Source organism: Pyrus communis, chromosome 16 (assembly GCF_041283825.1).
Source record: "Pyrus communis isolate YQ-2024b chromosome 16, ASM4128382v1, whole genome shotgun sequence".
In the NCBI taxonomy this organism is placed as follows: Eukaryota; Viridiplantae; Streptophyta; class Magnoliopsida; order Rosales; family Rosaceae; genus Pyrus; species Pyrus communis.
Window position 1 is genome coordinate 28,429,999 of NC_142580.1, and position 23,282 is coordinate 28,453,280.

Sequence of the window (23,282 nt, forward strand, 5' to 3'; positions counted from 1 at the left end):
AGGAGCCTGACATTTTCAAAGCCATCAAGTTTGGGGCAGTGTTGGAAAACGTCGTGTTCGACGAGCATGCCCGGGTGGTGGATTATTCAAACAAATCTCGTACAGGTAACGAGAGAGCGTGAAAATCATTTCTCATATCCAATCGTGCAGCCTACCCCATCAAATACATTATTATTATCTGTATTATTGATTAATTACAAGGTTGCTGGATCCGAGGAGGGTATTAAGGAGCATCATTTTTATGTTGCATCCTACCAAGTACGCAGCAATGTTGACTGAGAAGACGCAGCAATGTTGAACATATTCCTAATACTAATAGTCCAACTCCGAACCCAATTTCAAATGTCTAATTTGATTTGGGTGTTCCAAACTCAAATGACTTTCAAATTGGAATTGGTAAGAACAGGAAGTTCCAATCCGACTTGCCTCTCTCTCATTTTTTTTTTTTCCGGTTTCGCAGTGGTCGGACAGGAATGCATACAATGAGACACCGATGAAGTTGGCTGGTCTATTCAAGAACAAGTTTGAGACCTTCACTATCAGATTGGTGAGGAAAACAAGCTAACAGAAGTGGATTGTAAATTACACTAACCTTGTAAACTAATATTCAATATAAAGAAAGTTTTATTTCCTTGTTAAAGAAAAAGCCCTAATTTTTTTTTTAAGTTCTATTTATAATTTTGTGAAATAAACTAAATTATGACAATTAATTTAACAATCTGACAGTAAGCAACCTTGGCATTCAGATTCCCGCAACATTCAGGGAATAAGTTTCCAAGCATAATCCATAATTTCATTATTTATGAACGGACGCAAAGACCACATCAGGCAGTAGCTCTCTAATTCTCCCGAAGATGACTTGAGATTAACAGCAGAGACGATCCTCTCCTGCATCAAGTTGTTACATTGGATGTTTTAAAAGTTCATACCAAAGGGCACAGATAGTGGGAATTCGGGGTGAGAGCTTAATTACCTGCATCATATAGTCTTGCTTGACCATACTGTAAATGACCCCCATCACGACAGCATAATCGGTAACTTCATTTCTTTTGGGATGGGATGACGTAAATTCCTCCTATAGAAGTTAGGCATCAGTAAGAGGTGTTTCGAATTTATCATCAACCATAAGAAATCAGAATTGGCGTAAGAATTTTACTGAGCAGCATGCAAATCTGAACTAGGAACGGAATACTTGGTGTGGAATGAACATTCAGAAAGAAAAGAAAAAAGGAGAGAAAATTAGGTGATGGAAAGATCAGCCAAATATCTTTAGAACTCAAAGATATAGCTCCCTCATTCCCGAAAAATCTTACTTTCTTAACATAATATTTTGCGACAGAAATATGCATTCAACACTTCTATGTACCGCTCCTCTTCCTACTTTCCAACCATAGCAAACTCGATCAGGAAATGAATAGAAAAACTTGTAAAATAAGGGATAATCTGGAAATCAGAGATATTAAGGATTGACCTTCAAAATAGGCAAGCAGTGAAATAAAAACTGTAAAGAAAGGAGGGTATTTAAGCCGGATACACAGTATAAATGTTGTACTATGAATTTTGTAGTGAAAGGAGACATGTGAATGACGGATCATATAACTTTGACCGAAACTCTGCAGATTAAACCATGCTTATAGGCAAGTGCAGGCACTCTGATTTTCAATAACAGTAAAGATTGCCAAAAATCTCCAACCCGATAAAATAAAAAAGACAGTAACTCCTTAAACACCAAAGCTACAAAGAGGCACACATGTTTCAGCTATAAGCCTAAAACCCTAACAAAATTCCAAGCATGCAATTATCGGAGTAATTTAGTGATACATTTAAATCAGTGATTACCACTGATACATGTGTCTGTGCATATACAGGTACAAATACAACAGAAATGTACGGACAATTGGACAGAAGTCCAATGATGGGCAACGATAATTACTGAACTCGGAGGCAGGGAGAGTAGATTATACGATGCTGATAATTGTACAAATAATCTGTCGATATTGATTGCCAAGTGTCATGTAGTCATTGGTTTAGTTTAGTGTTTGTTAGATGGATATTAGGAGTTGGTTATAGCTGTTATGGCTAACCTTAGCTTGCGAGTCAGGTACTAATACTTGTCATCTGTGCAATGCAAGGTGATTTGTGATTTTGTAAACATTGGTATTCAATAATACAGAGAAGTATTAGCATACGAGTGCAAAGTGTTAGTTTTTGGCTCGTCAATTTTGTGTCCTTTTGTGTTTAGGATTGTTTTAGGGAAAGGGTGCACCAATTCTTCTCCTAAAAGGGCTAGGAAAGAATCTTAGTTTCCTTATTCAATGTAGATTAGAAATCCTAGAAGTCTATTTGGAATTGGAAAGGAAGTCTAAATTCCTATTCCACTTAGAATAGGAATTATAATCTGTAAAGGACATGTAAGCCAACCCTATATCTATAAATAGGGTGCGGCAAGGCTGATTTACAGCAGAGAGAAAACAGCCAAACAGCAGAGAGGTTTGAGATTAGTTCTAGGGTTTGCATAAGTTCTGTAATCTCTATTATTAATCAAAGAAGCGGTGATTTCTCTACCTAGGGAAATCACAACTGGACGTAGGCATAAGTTCTGCCGAATCAGTATAATTCTTGTGTGTTTCTAAGTTTTCTATATTTGCTAGTTTAGTCTATTGCCGTTGGTTACATCAAAGAACAAGGTCCAGTGTCGGGGATTTTTTAACAATTGGTATCAAGAGCTAGGATCAAGGTGTTCTACGATGTTAAAAGGGGAGATGAATGCGGATCAAGGATCTACGTTAAAACCCTTTGACGGCAAGGATGACTTCACGGACTGGCAAAGGATGATGAAGAACGTACTGAAACAGCAGGATTTGGATGATGCTCTTGATGGTAAGAAGCCGGAAAGCATGACAGAAGTAGCATGGAATAAGGTTCTCAAGAAGGCCAAGAGTTCCATCGAGATCCATCTCACAAGATCAGTTCGGTCACACATCACCGAAAAGATGTCTGCCCAGGAAGCATGGGAAAAATTGGAGACTGTTTATATGGGAAAAACCGTGTCCAATAAACTTTTTCTAAAGGATGAACTATTCGGGCTTCGACTAGAAGAAGGAGGTGATATTGAAGATCACGCATGCAGGTTCCAGAATTGCATAGCTAATCTTCAGAAAGTCGAAGAAACTTACAAAGATGATGATATGGCTATCATCCTGCTAAGGTCTCTACCTTCGTCTTTCAAGCACTTTCGAACAACTCTAATGTTTGGAAAAGAGTCCTTGAAGCTTGAAGACGTAATTCAAGCTCTTCAGTCATATGCTAAACTAGATGATATAACTGAAAGCTCTCAAGGCCTTTATGCCAAAGGCAAGGAGAGGGGGCGGGAAAAGACAAGAGAAGAGAAAACTGGCAACAGAGGTAGGTCAAAATCCAAGAAGAAAAAGGAAAAGAAAGAAGGTTGCTTCGAATGTGGTTCAGCCGATCATTGGAAGAGGAACTGCAAGATTTGGAAAGAAAAGAAAGCCAAGATGGAAGGAAGCTCAGGTTCCGCTAGTGCAGTCACCGAACATGAGAGTGACGGGGAACTTCTTTCGGTAACATCGGGCTCCAAGGCTTTCAATTGGATTTTGGATACTGGATGCACGTTTCATATGTGTGCAATAAAAGAATGGTTCGATACTTTCAAAGAAGTCAGCAGCGGGGAAGTCTTAATGGGGGATGATTCTTCATGTCCTGTAAGAGGAATCGGCACTGTTCGAATCAGAATGTTCGATGGGATGATACGAGCTTTAGGGAACGTCAGGTATGTCCCTAGACTAAGAAAGAATTTGATTTCCTTGGGTACTTTAGATGAGGCCGGTTATGGGTACAAGTCTAAAAAAGGAAGACTCAGGGTAACCAAAGGATCGCTAGTGGTAATGCAGGGTGACCTACAACCCAATAAGTTGTATAAGTTAATTGGGACCACTATAGTCAGGGGAGCAGCTGTTTCTGTAAATCAAAGTATAGAAGACAAGACTGAACTATGGCATCATAGGCTCGGGCACATAAGCCAGAAGGGATTGCAAGAATTACACAAGCAAGGCCTGTTGGAAGGCGTGTCAGCTTGCAAACTGGACTTTTGTGAATACTGTGTTCTTGGGAAGCAAAGAAAGGTATCATTCGCAAGTAGCAGTGCAGATAGCCGAAGTAAGGAGCAACTCAGCTATATTCACTCAGATGTTTGGGGTCCTGCTCCAACTAAATCAAATGGTAGAGCCAGGTATTTTGTTACTTTCATGGATGATTTTTCTAGGAAGGTTTGGATTTATTTCATGAAGCAGAAATCCGAGGTTTTTGCAAAGTTCAAGGAATGGAAAACAGAAACCGAGAATCAAACTGGAAGAAAGATCAAGTATCTGAGAAGTGACAATGGAGGTGAATATACAAGTAATGAGTTCACCGATTACTGCAAGCAGGAAGGCATCATGGAGAGAGAAAGGAGCATGCGATTTCATGCAGGATTGCCTGATAGTTTTTGGGCAGAGGCTGTTAATCATGCAAGTTATTTGATTAACAGATCACCATCTACAGTTCTCGGTTTTAAGAGTGCAGAAGAGGTATGGTCTGAGAAGCCGGTGGATTATTCCAAGCTCAGGGTGTTTGGCTGTAGTGCTTATGCACATATTCCAAGTGATGAAAGGTCCAAGCTCAAACCGAAGTCTATACATTGCATATTCCTAGGTTTTGAGAAAGGAGTGAAGGGTTTCAAGCTTTGGGATTTCAACAACAGGAAAAAGGTTGTCAGTCGAGATGTTGTCTTTGATGAGACAACCATGCCTCTGAATAAAGTCGAGAGCAATAGGGAGAAGAAGGATGATGCTGGAATTGAAGCAACAAAGATTCCGTTAATCAGTTCAGATGAAGAAGAAGCTCAGGTGGAGCAAATTGAGCAAGAGGCCGAATCTGATGGTTTTGAGGAAGAAGAAGAGCATCAGCATCATTCACCAGTTAGGAATCAGGTGGAGCAAGAAACAGGACAGATTGAAGGTACTCCAATCCGCCAGATATCCCAAAGGAGTCAAACTCCACCCAACAATCCACCTGCATTTCAAAGATGCATAGCACTGGACAAACCTAAGCGGAACAAGAAGAAACTACACAAGTTTGGGTTTGACCAAAACGAAGTTAATTATGCTCTTAACATTAGTCAAGGAGATCCGACTACTTATCGAGAAGCTATAGCAAGTGATGAGCGAGATAGTTGGATAAGTGCTATGACAGAGGAAATGGAGTGTCTATACAAGAACTCTGTTTGGGAGTTGGTTCCTAAACCCAAAGACAGAAAGCTAGTTGGATGCAAGTGGGTATTTAGGAAAAAGGAAGGACTACATGAACAAGATGCCGTGAGATTCAAAGCAAGGCTCGTGGCTAAGGGGTACTCACAAAAGGAAGGGGTGGATTATGATGAGATCTTTTCACCTGTAGTCAAGCATACTTCTATCCGATTGCTTTTAGCAATGGCAGCTCAGCATGACATGGAGATTGAGTAGATAGATGTGAAGACAGCGTTTCTTCATGGGGATTTAGAGGAGACGATATTCATGGCTCAACCAGAAGGGTTTGTTGAATATGGGAAAGAAAACCTAGTATGTCAGCTAAGGAAGTCCCTGTATGGCCTGAAACAGTCTCCTAGACAGTGGTACAAGAGGTTTGATTCATTCATGCTGAAAATTAATTTTAGAAGGTGTTTGTATGACTGTTGTGTGTACTATCATGTGTTCCAAGATGGGATGATCATATTGCTATTGCTATATGTGGATGACATGTTAATTGCTTGTCAAGACAAGTCTAGAATTCAAGACTTGAAAAGGATGTTGAGCGAGGAGTTCGACATGAAGGATCTAGGTGCCGCACAGAAGATCCTTGGCATGGAAATTCAGAGAGATAGGACCGCTGGAAGGATTTGGATATCACAAGCCAAGTATATTCAGAAGGTTCTTGAGAAGTTCAACATGCAAGAAGCAAAGGTAGTTTCGACTCCTTTGGCAGCTCACTTCAGGTTAAGTGGACAACAGTGTCCTACGTCCGAGGAAGAGCAACAAGAAATGAAGAAGGTGCCTTTTGCTAATGCCGTGGGCTGCCTCATGTATGCAATGGTATGCACACGTCCTGACATAGCTCAAGCAATCAGTGTCGTTTCCAGATACATGGCAAATCCAGGAAAGCAACATTGGGATGTAGTCAAGTGGATTTTGCGTTATTTGAAGGGTTCTTGGCAACAAAGGATTATGTTTGAGAAGCAAAAGGATAATGCAGGGGTGTTAGGATATGTGGATGCCGATTATGCAGGGGACTTGGACAAGAGAAGGTCAACTTCTGGTTATGTGTTTACATGCGCAGGAGGACCAATCAGTTGGAGGGCACTACTGCAACCAATTACAGCTTTATCGACCACAGAGGCAGAGTATATTGCATTGGCCGAAGCTGGAAAGGAAGCAATTTGGCTTAGTGGCTTGGTAAGTCAAATGGGAATCACTCAAGATTGTGTGAAGCTTAAGTGTGATAGTCAAAGTGCCATTCACTTGGCAAAGAATCAGGTTTTTTCTGGAAGATCAAAGCACATTGAAGCAAGATATCATAGAATCAGAGATTGGGTGGAGTCTAAGGAAATTTGGATTGAAAAGGTTCATACGGATGACAATGCCGCAGATTTCCTTACAACGATAGTGCCGGCCAAGAAGTTCAAGCATTGTTTGAACTTGATCAATCTCGTTGATTGATTAAAGTGGAGCACCTCCTCACCTGAGGTGCAATGAGGCAAGAAGGAGGTTGCCAAGGTGAAGACTCTTGAAGTTGTTCCAGAGCTACTTCAAGAAGGTTCAAAGATACTCTGGGGTGCAAACGATCAAGACTTGGTTTGACTCACCAAGGTGGAGATTGTTAGTTTTTGGCTCGTCAATTTTGTGTCCTTTTCTGTTTAGGATTGTTTTAGGGAAAGGGTGCACCAATTCTTCTCCTAAAAGGGCTAGGAAAGAATCTTAGTTTCCTTATTCAATGTAGATTAGAAATCCTAGAAGTCTATTTGGAATTGGAAAGGAAGTCTAAATTCCTATTCCACTTAGAATAGGAATTATAATCTGTAAAGGACATGTAAGCCAACCCTATATCTATAAATAGGGTGCGGCAAGGCTGATTTACAGCAGAGAGAAAACAGCCAAACAGCAGAGAGGTTTGAGATTAGTTCTAGGGTTTGCATAAGTTTTGTAATCTCTATTATTAATCAAAGAAGCGGTGATTTCTCTACCTAGGGAAATCACAACTGGACGTAGGCATAAGTTCTGCCGAACCAGTATAATTCTTGTGTGTTTCTAAGTTTTCTATATTTGCTAGTTTAGTCTATTGCCGTTGGTTACATCAAAGAACAAGGTCCAGTGTCGGGGTTTTTTTAACACAAAGGTTAGAACAGAGTTATACTAGGAGAAGGAACAAACAGAGATGAGAAACATATCAGAACTGAATGTACAAACAGTATCAAGATATTCCTTGGGATAAGAGAAAAGAAGGATAAAGACTACCTTGTCACCGTTGCATGCTTTTTCATTCAACCTGTCCGCAAAACTGTCATCCTGAAAGTCGGGTAAATTTCCCATTGCAGTTCGCATTGCGCCATTTATATCCTCCAGGAGGCATTCAAGTTCATTAAGTACGTTTTTGCCTACAACAGCACTTGCATTCTTAAACAAAAAATTCAAGAGTACATCAAGTGCGAGATTGCATCAAGTAGGGAAATGTACCATTAACAAACTACAAACTGCAACATATATCAAACATTCAAACTACAAACTGCAGCACACGAGATATGAAAGAACTACTACTACGAACAGATAAAACAGCTCATTGATGTAGAGGCATCACCACTTCGCTTTCCCTTTAACAAGATTCTTTTGTGATATATAATAAAAGAAACAATACTGACAATTTCGGAAAGACATGTTACCTTTACTTACATGGTCACAAAGTCCAAGTTGGCATGTATGCACTTCTCTACAAGAATTTCACCATGTATAAGAAATACATCACGTTCATAGTCCACACCAATAACGTATCAGAAAGTGGCAGAACTCAAAGTAAGGGAACAGCACCATACAAAAACAAAGGATAGTAATTCAAGGGCAGATATCAGAAAAACATGCTCGTTAGTTAGATACTCGGTAAATCAATGCTACAAATTATCAGCCAATTACAAACAAACTGTCACTACTGCGGGAGCATAAGTACTATCAGTGGCCTTTAACCGATATCCAATTTTTTTTAATGGAGAACTGAATTCAAGTAAAGAGAAAGAAGAGACTATCAAGCTATCAACTCATTCCAATTATTTCCAGTAAATTGTGAAAGATAACAGTTTTAACAAATAATTAAGCATATTTCTATAACATTATAAATCTTTGCTGATATAAAACTGATAAGAGCTTGGGAGGGTCTTAACACTCAATTATCTAACCAACAATCCAAAGAAAGCATAAGAAAATATACAGAATTGCACTCACACTTGCTTATATTTCGCCTGCCATCGTCAGCGTTGAGACATCCAGCTTCAACATATGACTTAACCCTCTTTGTTTCATTACCTCGGATTACATTTTTAACCAAATCCGATGTCTCATCTATCTGAGGTCGTCGAAGAAACTCTGCAAAAACAAAAATATTACTTACGAAGAAACTAAATCAAATTTGAAACAAAACCCAGAATGCTACTTACCCAGCCCCTGCTGAAAGTCGACAAGTAATGTGCTTCCAGTGGCCACCAACTCGTCAAAATTGCCGAGTCTGCAGATTTGATGAATTTTAAAGATTGCCCAGATGAAAAAAGCGAATTTCTTCTAGTGATAAAAGATCAGAGAGGAGTTACCTGGCCATGAAATCTTTGAACAGGTTGATAACTTTGTCTTCGAATTCAAAATTCGATACAGATTTCGATCCAGCAGAGGTTGATCCAGACCCCTTCTTGTTCTGCAGAGGCAAGTGCCATCATCAAATTAATGCACTATAACTTATAGACTTGTTTTTGTGTCAAAACAAAAAAGAAGAGTTCCAACAAAATATTTTTTTGCAACAAGATTTTAGGCATGTAAAAAATCTTATTAAGCATATCATTGTAAACATTAGTATGTTCATAAAATGAAGAGAGTTCCAAGAAAATATTTTTTTTGTTACATAAAAAGGAATAGCTAATGCCGGGGTTAAAAACTAAACAAAATAAGCAGCAAGACACAAATCAGGCATGCCAAGTAAGTCATAAAGTTTCAAGATATAAACCTATACGGGTAAATCTAGAAATTCCCAGACCCTCACCAAGAATCAAGTGATCGGTAACCCTTTCATCAAATTTTTTTTTTGAGAAGAAACTATAACAGTTTATTAAAAAAGAAAAGTGTAATACACCGAAGTGGATAAGAAATCCACCAAGAACAGAACAAGAAAATCTTTCCAGAGGATCAGATTACAAGTAGGACAACCTCAACCAAAATCATTTTACGACTGCTAACATATCCCACAGTATGTGAGAAAGAGAGTAATTCTTAAATTCATTTGAAACTGAAGCCCAGAGAGCTGCCCAATATCTTACTCTTCCCCACAGATCTGCTACCCCCACACCAGTATAATCGTCAAAAATTCTTTTGTTACGCTCCAACCAAATGTTCCAAAAAACTGCCGACACCAGACAACCCCACAAAGCTTTAGCTTTCCTCCCAATTCCTAGAGCCTCAAAATTAGTGCTTAGAAGCTCGAAACAACCCTTTGGGATGACCCAACTTACTCTAACCTCCTGAAACAATTTCCACCACAGTTGAATCGTGTAAGAACAATGAAGAAAAATGTGGTTAACACTTTCCTCCTTTGCTTTACACAAACTGCACCAATGGGGAGAGATGCAAATAAAAGGACTTCTCCTTTGAATTTGATCACAAGTGTTGAGCCTCCCAATAGCCACTAGCCACACAAGAACTTTGACCTTCGGAGGAACTTTTGATTTCCAAATCTGAGAAGAGGGTGGAAAATGTTGCACAATCCCATTGTTGCTCAAGAAAGAGCGATAGGATTTGCAGGTGAACAATCCTGATAAATCCAGTTTCCACCTTCTATCATCCGCTCTTGATTGAGACAAGCGAACATTTTCCACTTTCTGTAATAATCTAGCCGCCTCTTCTATCTCCACCTCGTTCAAATTTCTCCTGAAATCAAAATTCCAACTCAAAGAATTGATAGAAAGATCCACAAAACTTGCGATGTTCTGGTTGTGCCTTCTCGATAGCAAGAATAATCTAGGAAATTGTTCTTTCAATGTTCCCCCTTCCAGCCAACCATCCTCCCAGCACCTCACCCTCTCCCCATTGCCCACCTTAAACTTGCAACATTGTAGAAAAGATTGGAGACCACACGAAATATCTTTCCAGGGGCTTCTACTTGAACCCCGCACTGGAGGATTTGCATTCCACCCATTATCCTGCAGCCCATACTTGCTTCTTATCACCTTGTGCCAGAGAGAATTTGGTTCCTTTGGAAATCTCCACAACCACTTAGCCAATAACGCTTCATTCTGATTCCTCAAATTCCCTACTCCTAAACCCCCTTCCTCCTTACTTTTAATAACTATCTCCCATTTCACCAGGTGGTTTTTCTTTCCTTCCTCCACCCCCTCCCAAAGAAATCCTTTCATTAGTTTTTCTAGGCGTCCAATCACCCCGCAAGGAATTTTGAACAAGGACATGTAGTAGATTGGCAAGCTTCCCAAAACAGATTGAATCAAAGTTAATCTGCCTCCTCTGGATAAGAAGGCCTTCTTCCAATTTTGAAGTCTTTTTTCCATTTTTTCTACCACTGGATCCCAAAACGTAAGTGCTCTTGGCCTGCCCCCAAGAGGGAGACCCAAATACTTTATTGGCCAACTACCCACCTCACAGCCCCAAGAATCTGCCAACCTTTTTAATTTCTCACAATCTGAGTTTATTCCAGCCAAAGAACACTTTGCTTTGTTGATTTTCAACCCTGAAACAGTACAAAATAAATTGAGCACCTCTAATAAGCTGTTCCAAACTTCCTCATCATCCGCCAAGAAGAAAATAGTATCATCAGCAAATTGAAGATGAGAGATCTCCACCCTTTCTTGCCCAATGCCTAAACCTTTGATCAACTGATTCTCTTGAGCCTTCTCCATTAATCTACTCAAGACATCCACTACTAAGGTAAAAAGAAAAGGTGACAGTGGGTCGCCTTGTCTCAAACCTCTTGAAGCATGAAATTTTCCCCTAGGCCTCCCATTTATCAAAACGGAGAAATTTGCAGAATTTAGACATCCCTGCACCCATTTTCTCCATCTAATGGCAAAGCCTTTTCTTTGTAAAACTTCATCTAAAAATCTCCACTCGACATGATCATAAGCCTTTTCAAAATCGATTTTAAACACCAATCCCTCCTCTTTCTTTTGCCTCACCTCTTCTACCACCTCATTTGCAATAAGGACAGCATCCAAAATTTGTCGGCCTTTAACAAAAGCTCCTTGATGTGGAGAGATTGTGCTGCCCATAACCTCCCTTAATCTTGAAGCTAGGGTTTTCGCCACAATTTTGTATAAACCAGTAACTAGGCTTATAGGCCTATAGTCCGTCACTTTCAAAGAATCTGACTTTTTCGGAATTAGACAAATAAATGTTTCATTTGTCACCGCATTTATTATTCCGGTCTCAAAGAACTCCTCCATGACCTTCAAAATATCCACTTTCAAGAATTCCCAACAGTGTTGAAACATTTGCAAGGAATAACCATCTGGTCCTGGCGATTTATCCCTTCCACAATCAAAGACTGCTCTTTGTACTTCCGATTCCTCAAAAGGCCTCTCAAGCCAAGCTGCCTCAGATTCACTTATTGAGGCCCAATTGATGCCTTCCAAGCCCCAACATACCTCTTCGTTACTACTAAACAGGGACTTGAAGAAGTTAACGATATGTTTTTCTATCTCTTCTGCATCCTCTACCACTCCCCTATCATCCACTTCCAACCTTTCTATATAGTTTCTGTTCCTTCTTCCACTTGCTATTCTATGGAAAAATTTAGTATTACCATCCCCTTCTTTAGCCCATTCCACTTTACCTCTCTGTCTCCACTTCACTTCTTCCTTATAAGCTAGATCTTCCACAAGGAAAAGTAACTCTTCCTTCTTTCTTTTAGCAGCAACATCTAGCCCTTCCAACCCTTCTCTCCTATCTAAATCCTCTATGCTAGCCTCAGCATCCTTAATTTGTTTCTCAACATCACCAAAACTTTCCTTACTCCATCTTTGCAACTTTCTTTTGATAGCTTTTAACTTGTACAAAAATTTATAACCTTCCCAACCCTCCACCTGCTCAGATTGCCACCATTGTTTGAACTTGTTCCTGAAATCTGGGTGCTGTAGCCACATGTTTTCAAATCTGAAAGGACTTGGCCCCCATTTCACCTTGTTAGTATCTAGTTGGATTGGACAATGGTCAGAAGTGACCCTTGCCAAAGCCATTTGTCTTACCTCTGGAAAAATCTCTTCACAACCTACTGAGATCAAAAATCTGTCTAACCTCCTACACACAGGTTCTTCTCTAAAGTTTGACCAAGTAAATTGAGCATTGAGCAACTCCAAATCCTTAAGCTCTGTATCTTGGATGAAATCATTAAAATTCCTCATGCTTGTAGTCATTCTTCCCCCATTTGATTTCTCATTTACAAATCTCACCACGTTAAAATCTCCTCCTACACACCATCTTGGTCCGCAAATACCGTAAAGGCCAGCCATTTCTTCCCAGAACTCCTTTCGCTCTCTATTTTTGCAGGGACCATAGACACCAGATAACCACCAGTCCAACCCATTGAGGGCTTTAATTTTTATGGAGACAGAGAAACCTCCAACCAAAGATTCAATAACCGAGATGTGTTTGGTGTTCCAAATCACAGCTATACCCCCAGATCTTCCTTGTGCAGGGGCGCAAATCCACTCTTTAAATCTGCTTCCCCAAACACTAGCCACAAGCGATCTGTCAATTGATTCTTTCTTTGTTTCTTGTAAGATAATAATATCGGGCTTTAGTCGCCTGAATTGCTGTTTCAAAATCAGCCTCTTCTTCCTACTTCCCAATCCTCTCACATTCCAGCTAATTATCTTCATTAAATCTGACAATGCCCCCTTGAATTTTCTTTTCTGCCTTATTTCCACCCACAAGCTTGCTAGCAATGACTTTCCCAGTATTCCTCTCAAGAAATAAAGACCTTTTCAGTGGCACCAAAGAAACTTTCATATTTGACATGAATTTGGTAGTTCGAGTTTGTGCTTCACGTTTGACTGATACCCTAGCCGACCTTTTCCTTCTGCTGTACTTTAACAGTTTCTTGTTTTTTCCAGTATCTTTGTATTCAACTTGTTCCACAGTGTCTAAATTTGCTATATGATGCGACTGAGAAGGTACCTCATCCAACGTCGTCCTTGTTTCCATTGTTGTATCAGTGAAGAGATTGTGAAACACATCGTTAAAGCGATCAAAAACATCGAAGGTTTCTTTTTCGTCTTGTGAAGAATCACCAAACTCCTCCTCTGAAACTGATGATTGTGACATGTATTCGTCTTCACCAAAATCTGATAATTGAGAATAATCCAGACCAAGATCCTCTGTCAACCTCATCCTTTGTTCCGATGATTCCTCTTCAAACAACCTGCCCGATGGCCTTATTGGAACATCATCGACATCACTTTCCTTTTCATCCATCTGTTCACAATCATTAATTAAGAAGGTGAGATTGTGAGATTGAATTTCCTTCAGTTTAGGCCTCTCAAAAGGAGTCAGATAAGATCCGAACTCGTCTGGAAGAACAAGCTTCAGTCTTTTTCCACAAATATCAGAATCGCCAAATCTCCCAAGGAAATTCAAATTGATACACATTGGAGTTTTACTTGAAACACCCTTGTGATGAGCTTTCATAGCCGAAGAGCATTGAGAATTTTTCACTGTTGAATACATTGAAGTGCTGCTTCCTCTTGTCAACCAACCACCGCCACCAACTGTCCCACATACCTCCAAGCCCTTGCCTACATCCGAAAAGACCACTTCTTTCTGACTTCCTTTCTCTATTGAACCATTAAAATAATCCCCTGCAACTGCCTTTTCTGCTCCTTCTGAGACAACCACCGCTTCTGTCATTTCCACCGCTCCTGTTAGTTTTCCTACTCTCTGTTGTTCACCTTGCTTTCTTACAGAAAAAGTAGAGTCATTGATTACAGACTTCTCAACCCGCACACTCTCTGTCACGTGCATGCTTTCTCCTTGCTTTCTTTCAGAACCAACATTGACAGGGCATTCAAAATCTCCAATCTGAAAACAGACACGTGTCCCTGAAATAGGGGCATTCTGTTGAAAATCTGCTTTCGCCGGAGGGATTATTCCGGTGATCCTTTGTAACTTCGATTCAGTCTTCAAAGAGCCATTTGATATTGTGGTTACTCCACCATCTGCAGCCGAAAGATTAGGTCTCTTTGCTGGCGAAAGTTGACGTATTTTTACCCTGAATACTGATTCTCCATCTACCACATTTACAAACTCTGGAATAAAGCCAATGTTGTTGGGTTTGATTTTTAACTTTGCTTCAATCAAAAAACCAAAGTTAGCTGTTCTACGATCAACTTGTACCAGACCACCGCATGCATCGCCAATCTTTTGGAAAAAAACATTGGTCCAAAGATGCGGTGGTAAACCTTCCAGAGCAACCCATCCACCATAACTAACCACCTTTCTGTCGTTTGATTTGATACTGTCCCACCATCCAGACAACACCACATCTGGTAACTTATTCATGGCTAGAACTCCAAGTTGTGCAATTTTTGTTGCTTCCTCTTCGTTCTGACAGACAAACAAAGCCTTGTTGCATTGGAACGGTGAAAGCCAAATTTTCTTTCCCAGCAGATTTTGAAGTGAGGCCTCCACAACTCTCCAAGGCTGATGCACCACAAGTCTCTCACAAACGATTACACTCCCCCAACTATAGGATTCCGTGGAAGTATCTCTCATATTCCAGTTTTTCTTAATCCAACTTTCCTCTCTGACGTTTCGAAGGGATGCCCCATTTGTCAACATCTTGCCTCCAATAACTGCGTCTCTATACGAAACCTGAGGGCCAAACCCCGAGTGGCTGCTCAAAGGCTCAATTCCATCCCTCTTCACATTCATCTGAGAAGCCCCGGCTCTCTTTCCCCCTCGGAGAATTTCAGACAGTAGGTCCTCCAGACTTCTCCAGCCGAAAAAGTTACTTCCTTTAGGAACGAAGATATTCCTGACAAAACCATCCTTTTCTGATTTGGACAGAACCAGAAAATCCCCGTTTTTGTTGTGGAATCTTTCAACCCAAAACTGATAATTATGACCTCTATATTTTCTGAAAAAGATCTGACCGTTTGTAACTACCGCCTCCTTTAACTGATCAATGAGCCAAGCAGCACATCCCAAATCGAAAGCAATCTGGTACCCTCTGTATCTAGTTCTTTCTGTTAACAGAATCCTTTCACCAGCAGACTTATCTTCCACCTCTAAGATGAAAACCTTTTGCTCTACTTTGTAATCCCTGGATAAATGTCGGTAGGTCATCTTATCCCAGTAAGATGCTGCTCCCCTTACCAGTTTCTGTTGTGAATCAGGGCAGTTTCTCCTTCTGACTCCATTGCCGCCTTCCCCTTTGCTCAGATGTGAACAATGGCTCAAAATACTTGTTCAAGCACAACAAGATCTATGCATGTCTAATGTCGCAGTAACTTTTTCCACTCCAAAATCCCAATAACTGGATTAAGCACCTTAAGATCAAAAGAATCGATCTTTATCACCAATTCTTCAAAACCAGGACACCCAATTGAAAATAATTGAAAATAATCCAAAACGATCCAATTCTCCAGCAGATCTCAGAACTTAGACAAATTGGAAAAAACCCAGATGAAAAGTTCATCCGAGTTGGTGGGTGGACTCGGTGAGAGAGCGATCAAGTGATCAATCCGAGTCGAAGACCGAGTTTACGGAAGATGGAGGAGAAGGAGAGCAGAATCGCGGCGACTCTGAAACCCAGCCAACTCATCCCGTATCCTACTCACTCACACTCCCAGGAAAACCAAATTTCCTAGCGATGCATTTCCAATCGACATGCAAAGAAGATCCGAGCAGTAACTTTTTTCCACTCCACTATCCCAAGATCTGGATTATGCACCTTAAGATCAAAAGAATCGATCTATATCGCTAATTCTTCGAATCCCGGACACCCAATTGAAAATAAACCCAAATCGATCCAATTCTCCAGCAGATCCATGTTGTTGTCGGAGATCGCGAAATTGAGAACCGGACGGCGGAGCCTAACCTGAGATCCACCGCCGCTGAGACGAGAGGGAATCAGAGACCGACGGACGAGAGGGGATATACACGAGTATATTATCGGACAACTTTCAGTGAAATCTTGCTTGAGGTCATTGTGCAAATCAAATGGTGTAGACTATAGTCCTCTAAGCCACTATGATCACAAGAACAATAAATTCTCAAGCGAATGGTGGAACGGATATACCTCTTTCAACCCGTGCAAGAGTGAACCAGCAACAGTTGTGTGTAAATTACACCACATGGAAAGAAGAAACTCAAATAATATGCACATCAAATCAATTTCTTTGAACAAACTAAAGTTCCCAAAAATTTCCACAAATAACAAGATACGACATAACACAGAAATTACAGGGCCAAAACTATCCCATAATCATTTTGGGATCAAGACGGCATAAGTGGACTCATTATATGTGTAAAGTGTAGACCAATTGTATATGACAGGAACAGAAAAAAGTCAATGTGAGCAAGTAATGTTATGAATTTATGAGCTATATCAAAAAGAGGGAGTAATAATACATACATGGTGGACATAGTTGGTAGCACTGGATGTTAGGTGCCTGGTTTCTAAAAACAATTTGCCTTCTTGAATCACTCGCTCAGCAACAACTGGTTGAGATGGGCCAAAGAAGGATCCAAAACTGCAGAATAAGTAGGGAAATAATTTAAAATCAATTTCAAAACTTCTATTTTACCAATTACCACTATATTGTCCATAGAAAAATTATGAAACAAATCATCTGTCTCATAACCTCATCACAAAAAAAATGAAAACAAGGAACTGCAAACAAAGTTGCAAGGATGACAACTCTTCAAAATGTATTCTCATTTCTCTATATTACTTTCAGATGGTGATACCCTTGGAAAAAAAACATTAGCCTGTCCTAGAAATTGCAACTATAAAACCTATATCGTTACAGGCTCTGGTAGAATGCAAGCAAATCAATACATTACAGAACTATTTTAGTTGCATCACTTCCTACTTCCCTACAACTTCAGATAACAAGGCCATATATTGTTCATCAAATAATCATTGGTTACTTACAATTAGGAAGCATTGAACCTAGTAGTAGAAACAAACAGAACCACCTGCCTTGTCTTACTAAGAAAGCATGGATTTTCCACGAAGGAAAAACAACGGTTATATAGTAGTTACTCACTTGTCATAGGGGAGCTCCTTTTTATTACTGGAGTTGGCCAAAGAAGAACCGCTTTTCTTCTTTCGTAATTGTTCTTTCAAGCGTTGTCTCAACTCAAGGTATGCCAATGCTTCCTTGGTAGGCTTTGGATCTTCCTTTTCCTCATCATAATCTTCACCATCCTCATCATCCTCATAATCCTCATATTTGTCGCCTGACTGACCATAATCCTATCCCAAAAAATTGTCAAACTAATTTTCTCCAAAAAATAATAGAGTATCAACATCGAAAATTTACATGGAATAAAAAACAGATAGATGAAGATTCAAAATTTACTTACATCTCTATCATATCCCCGCATTTCCCTCTCGAATTGAACAATTACAAATGCAAAGTACCTGAAAATCACAAAAGAAAACCCTAATTTTTATCATGCTGAACTAAAACAACTGTTCAAAATTGGCAATTTTCGTCAAATCAAACAATTACAACCAAAACCCATATAGGCTCTATTCCATTTCATGGATTTGGCATCGCCTTTGTGCCCTAATTTTGAAATTGGCCAACCCAATGCCGTATCCGCAGTCCGGATGCATAAATTTCATTCCGAAACTATGAAATTCCAATCCCAAATCTCCTTAAACTGAAAATCAGAACGAAACTACTCACCTGAAATTCCGCCGATCGAAAATCTTGAGGCCTCTGAAATCGAGGATAATCTGTGCGGAGCCGCTAAAAGTGCGATTCTGATTCCTCTGCCTTCAAGCCCTAGGCATCGAAAAACAAGTTCGATTTGAAGACAAATGGATACGATGCGATCAGAATTCTCGAAGAGAGAATCTGCAAGCCCTAATTTGTACAGCTTTGGGGTTCGACTAGTTACCCTGAAAAGGAGAGTCCAATTTTCAGAATAAAACTATGTAAGCCAGTTTTGTACTGAGAAGGCAGGCACACATCTTAATCAAAGTGAAAATGATGTCTAAAGATTAGATCTAGTATATTTCAGCTAATGATACAACTGCCTCCGAATTCCATGTTGCAAACTTGCCTATTGAAAAGCCTCTGAATTTATAGCCTAAATCAGCATCGCACCATTAAATGACATTATTAAATCGGAATAAAAACATTGAAAAACATATGAATTCATGCCCAACTTTGATATCTGAACAAAACAAAGCCTTCAGATCAAAGCAAAAAACTGAAGATGGCTAACTGAATTCAATAAAAACTGAAACATGATTACCCTTAAGCATGCTTTTTTTCACGAATCAGTAAAACTTGAAAATATCCCAAAAAGACTCTTATACCTCATGTATCCAATAGAGCTTAAATTTCTAAAGGAAAAACTTGAAATCATACACGTAAGAGTTGTGTTCACTTTGCCAGATAAAAGTGAGAAAGACAGTTTTCCAAAATTCTAATAACTTTACACATTATCAATTTAGCAACAAAACACATTGGTTACAGCACTAACAACATAAAAAGTTTTAAAATTGCAATCTAAACTAATGTTTTCTTTCTTCCTCTCCCTGTTCGTAAAACATGAAGACAAAGCTTTCCAAAATTCCAACGAATCCTCTCATTTCTTCGCAAAAATCATAAATATATTTGAATCCAACAATTATCAATGCATTTTAAAACTGGAAAAAAGAAGGACATAAAACTTATCCAAAATATAAGAAGAGCGTCACAGGTGCCACCAGATCTCAAATTCATTAACCGAGTAACCAAAATGTACTGTTTTAGCCGGGGAAAGGCCCAACAGAAAAAAGCCAAACCATAAAAAACATACTGAAAAAATTTTCCAGCCCCCTGCTGCACCAACAAACTGTGTATCTACAATTTGATAGCATTTCTACCAGACATATACCAAATCCCATTAATGATTATTAAATTTGACCCTACACTACATATGAAAATTTACTCATTGCTCTGACAAATCACTCTCACAAATCCAACATAACATAGATATCACTCTTCTAATTTTATCACAACTACCTCAAATCTTATGAATCAAGCATAACCATCACAGCAAGTCAAATGAAAAAAAAGCAGCTGTGGATTTAAATAAAATTGCTAGCACAAAAATCAGCAAGAAAACATGCATTACCAATTAACAACCCAAACATGCACAAAAAAGGTCCCAAATCACCAAAACAAAACCAAAAAAAAAGTAAAATTTAGCCGCAAAGAAAACAAATAATACATTTATATACCTTTAGCACAGAGAGTTCCAAGAATCAGAATCGAAAATCCAAAAATCTGAAAGGGACGGTTTCCCGAATCTGGAAAACAAAATGCATCAGACACGCACAATAACGATCCAACGAAAAAAAAGAAGATCCAAGCCATATAAGCTGATAAACATGCAAAACTCACCTGGAAACGCCGGATTAGATCGGTCTCAACCAAGTTCGAAGCGAACCCAAGATGGGCACAAAATTTCTGAAATCAAAGAGCAAAGCCCATGAGATATTAACAAAAAGCATCCAAAGGGCTTCTTTAGCCAACTCACTTTTTTTATGTACAAACATTAGTCTTTTAACACAAATTTTCAAGATTGTCTGCGTGTTCACCAAAAACACAAAGGCTTCCAAAATTCCAACGACCCTTTTAATTTCTTCTCAAAAATTCAAAATCCATTTTAATCCAAACTGGAAAAAAGCAAAACTATAAAAAAGCACACGCAAATAATTTTAAAACAACCGCACTCACACAGTTTATATCACCAAGAACATATAAAAAAAATTTAAATCACAATCTAAACTAATGTTTCCTCTCCTCTCCGTGTTTGTAACCCCCTGCAGCATAAAACCCAGAAAAACAAACCTTCACACAACCTCAACAACTCCTCTCATCAAAAACTACGAATCCGTTTAAATCCAATAATTACCAATCCATATCCGAATCGGAAAAAAAGCAGAAGCGCAAAAAAATACCCAAAAAATTACAGCAACGTTGCAAATACCAGCAAATCAGAGATTTGCCAACTGAAAAACAAAAACGCAAAATTCTCCTTTAACAGGGAAAACCAAAGAGAGCACCACAATTGACAATAAAAGGAAACGATTAAGGTTTCATCAAAACAAAGGAAAAACCAAAAATAAAAACCAAAAGAAAATGATTATAAAATATACCTTAGTTGGATCACACTTGTTCCACAGCGGGCTGCAAAGACACCACCCTTGAAAAGAGGTGTAAATCGGCCAAAAACCCAGCCACAACCCAGAAATCCCAAACGGAAAAAGGGGGAAACAGCAGGAATTCTTTACCCCAATTAGAGATGTCGAAACCCTCGGAACGCAAAAAATCCCGAATCTAAATAGACGCACAACGGCCCGGCAACCACAAAATCCCTTAAACCACGAAAATCAGAAACCCTTTCCGCGAAAGAAAGCACGGATATCACAGGAAACAGAGGATTGGAAGAAAGAACAGCCAAAACGAAAAGAGCAAAAGCCGAAATCAAGAAAAGCAACGAAGGAACAAAACCCTAACTCAAGATGACTCTCAAAGTCGAGAGAATAAGATGAGCGCCTCGTGGAAAACAGGGACACAAACGGAAAGAAAACAGAGAAGCGAGGGCAGTTCCGTCCGGACACTGGTGATCTACAGTGCCGGGGAAACTCACGTTTAGTATATACAAGAAGTTAGAACAAAACCAATATTTTTACATAAGAACAGAAAAGATGGAGACAGAGCATCAACTAAGAGCAGAAGACAGCAGAAATCATAAGAAAGCATATTAAAGCAGGCAAAAAAGATGGAGACAGAGCATCAACTAAGAGCAGATTTCCTCCAGATTTGCTTAATGCAAAACCATAAAGTGAGTTGTAATCTAAAGGCTCCTACCTTAAAATTAGACGTATTTATCAAATATATCATTTAATAATCCTCACGCATGTAATTATCCTAAATAATCAAATGCGAAACATATATCATAATTTTCGGTTGAGAAAGTCAGTTTGTTTTATTGGGTTTTCACTATTTTCAAAATCAATATCAAATTTTGTAAGGATGAGAAAAGAATTTACCTTTTGTTCTTTCTTAACTTTAGCTACTTCAGCTACATAACCGGAAAAAAAAAATTAATTTAATTATAGTTTAACTAATCTGGGTTAAGATTAATCAAAAAGCTTGGAAATTTCAGATCTAAAATCACACCTCAAGCTGCAAGTAGAATCAAAACTATGGAATTTCAAAACCACTCACCTTAAACACAGAGGTCTTCGCAGCCTTCAAAGAAAAGTCACAAACTCGAAAAACCCAATCTCCTGAAATCGAAAACAAAAACTAAATTAACCATCATCACCCAGAATCCGAAGCTACAAAGAAAATTCCCAAAATCAGAACAAAAAACCCATTTAAAATCCCAATTTACACTCGCAAGAACATAAAATTCAAAGCAAAGAATTACCCAAATCAAATCGGCAGCAGGAGATGCAATCTTTTATGGGCTTCAAATTTTCTTCAAATCGAGACCAAATTCGCTACTTTTCAGCAAGAGAGCGTTGCCGTTTTAACCCCCGCCGAATAGATCTAAACCAATTTGACTGACTTGAGCGTTTTCTGGAAGAAAGCAAGGCACATAGAGAAGTGGAGATCGGAGAGCAAGGCAAAGAGAGGTTTGAGAGAAACAAAAGGCTTCTGAGAGAGAGAGAGAAAAGAAAAGAAGAATACGGAAGAGAAACGTTGTGGTCTGCGAAGAACACGCGTGGCAAAGGAGGGCAAATCCGCCCTTTAACTGTTCAACCAAGTGAAAAAAACGCCAGCAAATAAACCAAATCGAGAGTATTTTTGCCATTTTACTGTCCGTGAACTATTGATGATTTAAATAATGATGATTTAAATACATTCCATCAAATAAATATTGTACGACATGTGAGTTATTTTTATTTCGCCACATCATGACGTCAGTCTATAACCCAAGTATTGTCCTTTCAGTTTGCCTCTCGTTTCCACAGACAGTTTGGCGAAAATTTCACAATTCCATTTTTTTTCCTTGTCCCTATTTCTTTTCTCTACGTTGTATTCATGGTTTAAAAAGACACTAAGCGCTGGACGGGTAGCCAGCTGGAGTTTCGCGTTCAGGCACAAAGCTTAGCGCTAAGCGAATTAAGCGAGTTCAAATAAATTTATTATATATCATCTACATAAGTGTTAATTTATACATAACAATATATAATCCTATTGAGATAACAAAAACTACAAAATAAAATGATGTATAGGTTTAAAGTATTAGAACATAATGAAAATGTGGAAAACAAGCTTAGAATATGTGTTCAGTATTCAATAAGTCTCTTACAATTTATTAAAAAAATAAAAAGTAAAATAAAAGTTGTCTATTTTTTGTCTAAGAGAGAATCGCGATTTAGACGGATCTGATAGGACAGACTCTTAAGACCATCTCCAACCTTGACTTATGACCTATTTTTCCCCTTCTATCCCTCCCCCCCCCACCCCCCCGCGCAACAAAAAAATATCCAATCCAACACAATCTTAAAATTGGACCTAAAACTTTAAACTTTAAACAAAGCCAAATTTAGCACATGATTTAGCATAGGATTAGTGGGGCTGGCCCACTACATATGTATATTTTATTTAGTTTTATATTTATAAATTCATTGAATCCAACGGTTAAGATCTAATTTGACACGTCCCAACCCCGATATTCCTCGAATACTCGGATAGGCACGTGCTAGCCGACACCCGAGGATGACAAAAGCCATTTATTGAATACAAGAGT

General features: G+C 39.0%; 2 protein-coding genes across 9 annotated transcripts; both read right to left on the minus strand.

The window, feature by feature from the left end:
* Positions 1 to 606: 606 nt before the first annotated feature.
* LOC137731054 (uncharacterized) lies at positions 607 to 22,213 on the minus strand. Of its 8 annotated transcripts, none has more exons than XM_088688233.1 (16): positions 21,954 to 22,213; positions 21,749 to 21,810; positions 21,571 to 21,602; positions 20,674 to 20,892; positions 19,916 to 19,981; positions 19,753 to 19,821; positions 17,877 to 17,934; positions 17,558 to 17,766; positions 16,921 to 17,038; positions 8,882 to 8,982; positions 8,732 to 8,799; positions 8,520 to 8,660; positions 7,977 to 8,008; positions 7,545 to 7,703; positions 974 to 1,075; positions 607 to 888 (listed from the first exon to the last, which is right to left on the minus strand). In XM_088688233.1, the coding sequence occupies exons 7-16, from the start codon at positions 17,895 to 17,897 to the stop codon at positions 760 to 762; spliced, it is 1,080 nt and encodes a 359-aa protein (XP_088544359.1). In that variant the 5' UTR covers positions 17,898 to 17,934; positions 19,753 to 19,821; positions 19,916 to 19,981; positions 20,674 to 20,892; positions 21,571 to 21,602; positions 21,749 to 21,810; positions 21,954 to 22,213; the 3' UTR covers positions 607 to 759. The 8 variants fall into 8 exon arrangements, with proteins under 8 accessions (XP_088544359.1, XP_088544358.1, XP_088544363.1 ...); XM_088688232.1 differs by having other exon boundaries at positions 20,674 to 21,145; XM_088688237.1 differs by lacking the exon at positions 21,571 to 21,602.
* On the minus strand, positions 13,008 to 15,833 carry LOC148690248 (uncharacterized). The gene has a single exon (XM_088687832.1). The coding sequence runs from the start codon at positions 15,627 to 15,629 to the stop codon at positions 13,152 to 13,154; it is 2,478 nt and encodes an 825-aa protein (XP_088543958.1). The 5' UTR covers positions 15,630 to 15,833; the 3' UTR covers positions 13,008 to 13,151.
* Positions 22,214 to 23,282: the final 1,069 nt, after the last annotated feature.

Bases quoted from the DNA above. Each gene is read 5' to 3' on its own strand.
- LOC137731054 (XM_088688236.1), bottom strand. From the start codon at position 17,897: ATGCGGGGATATGATAGAGAT. The intron at 7,704-7,976 runs GTAAGTAAAGGT...TTTTTGTTTAAG, and splicing joins AACTTGGACTTTGTGACCAT to AATGCAAGTGCTGTTGTAGG. The intron at 889-973 runs GTAATTAAGCTC...AACTTGATGCAG, and splicing joins AGCAAGACTATATGATGCAG to GAGAGGATCGTCTCTGCTGT.
- LOC148690248 (XM_088687832.1), bottom strand. From the start codon at position 15,629: ATGACCTACCGACATTTATCCAGGGATTACAAAGTAGAGCAAAAGGTT.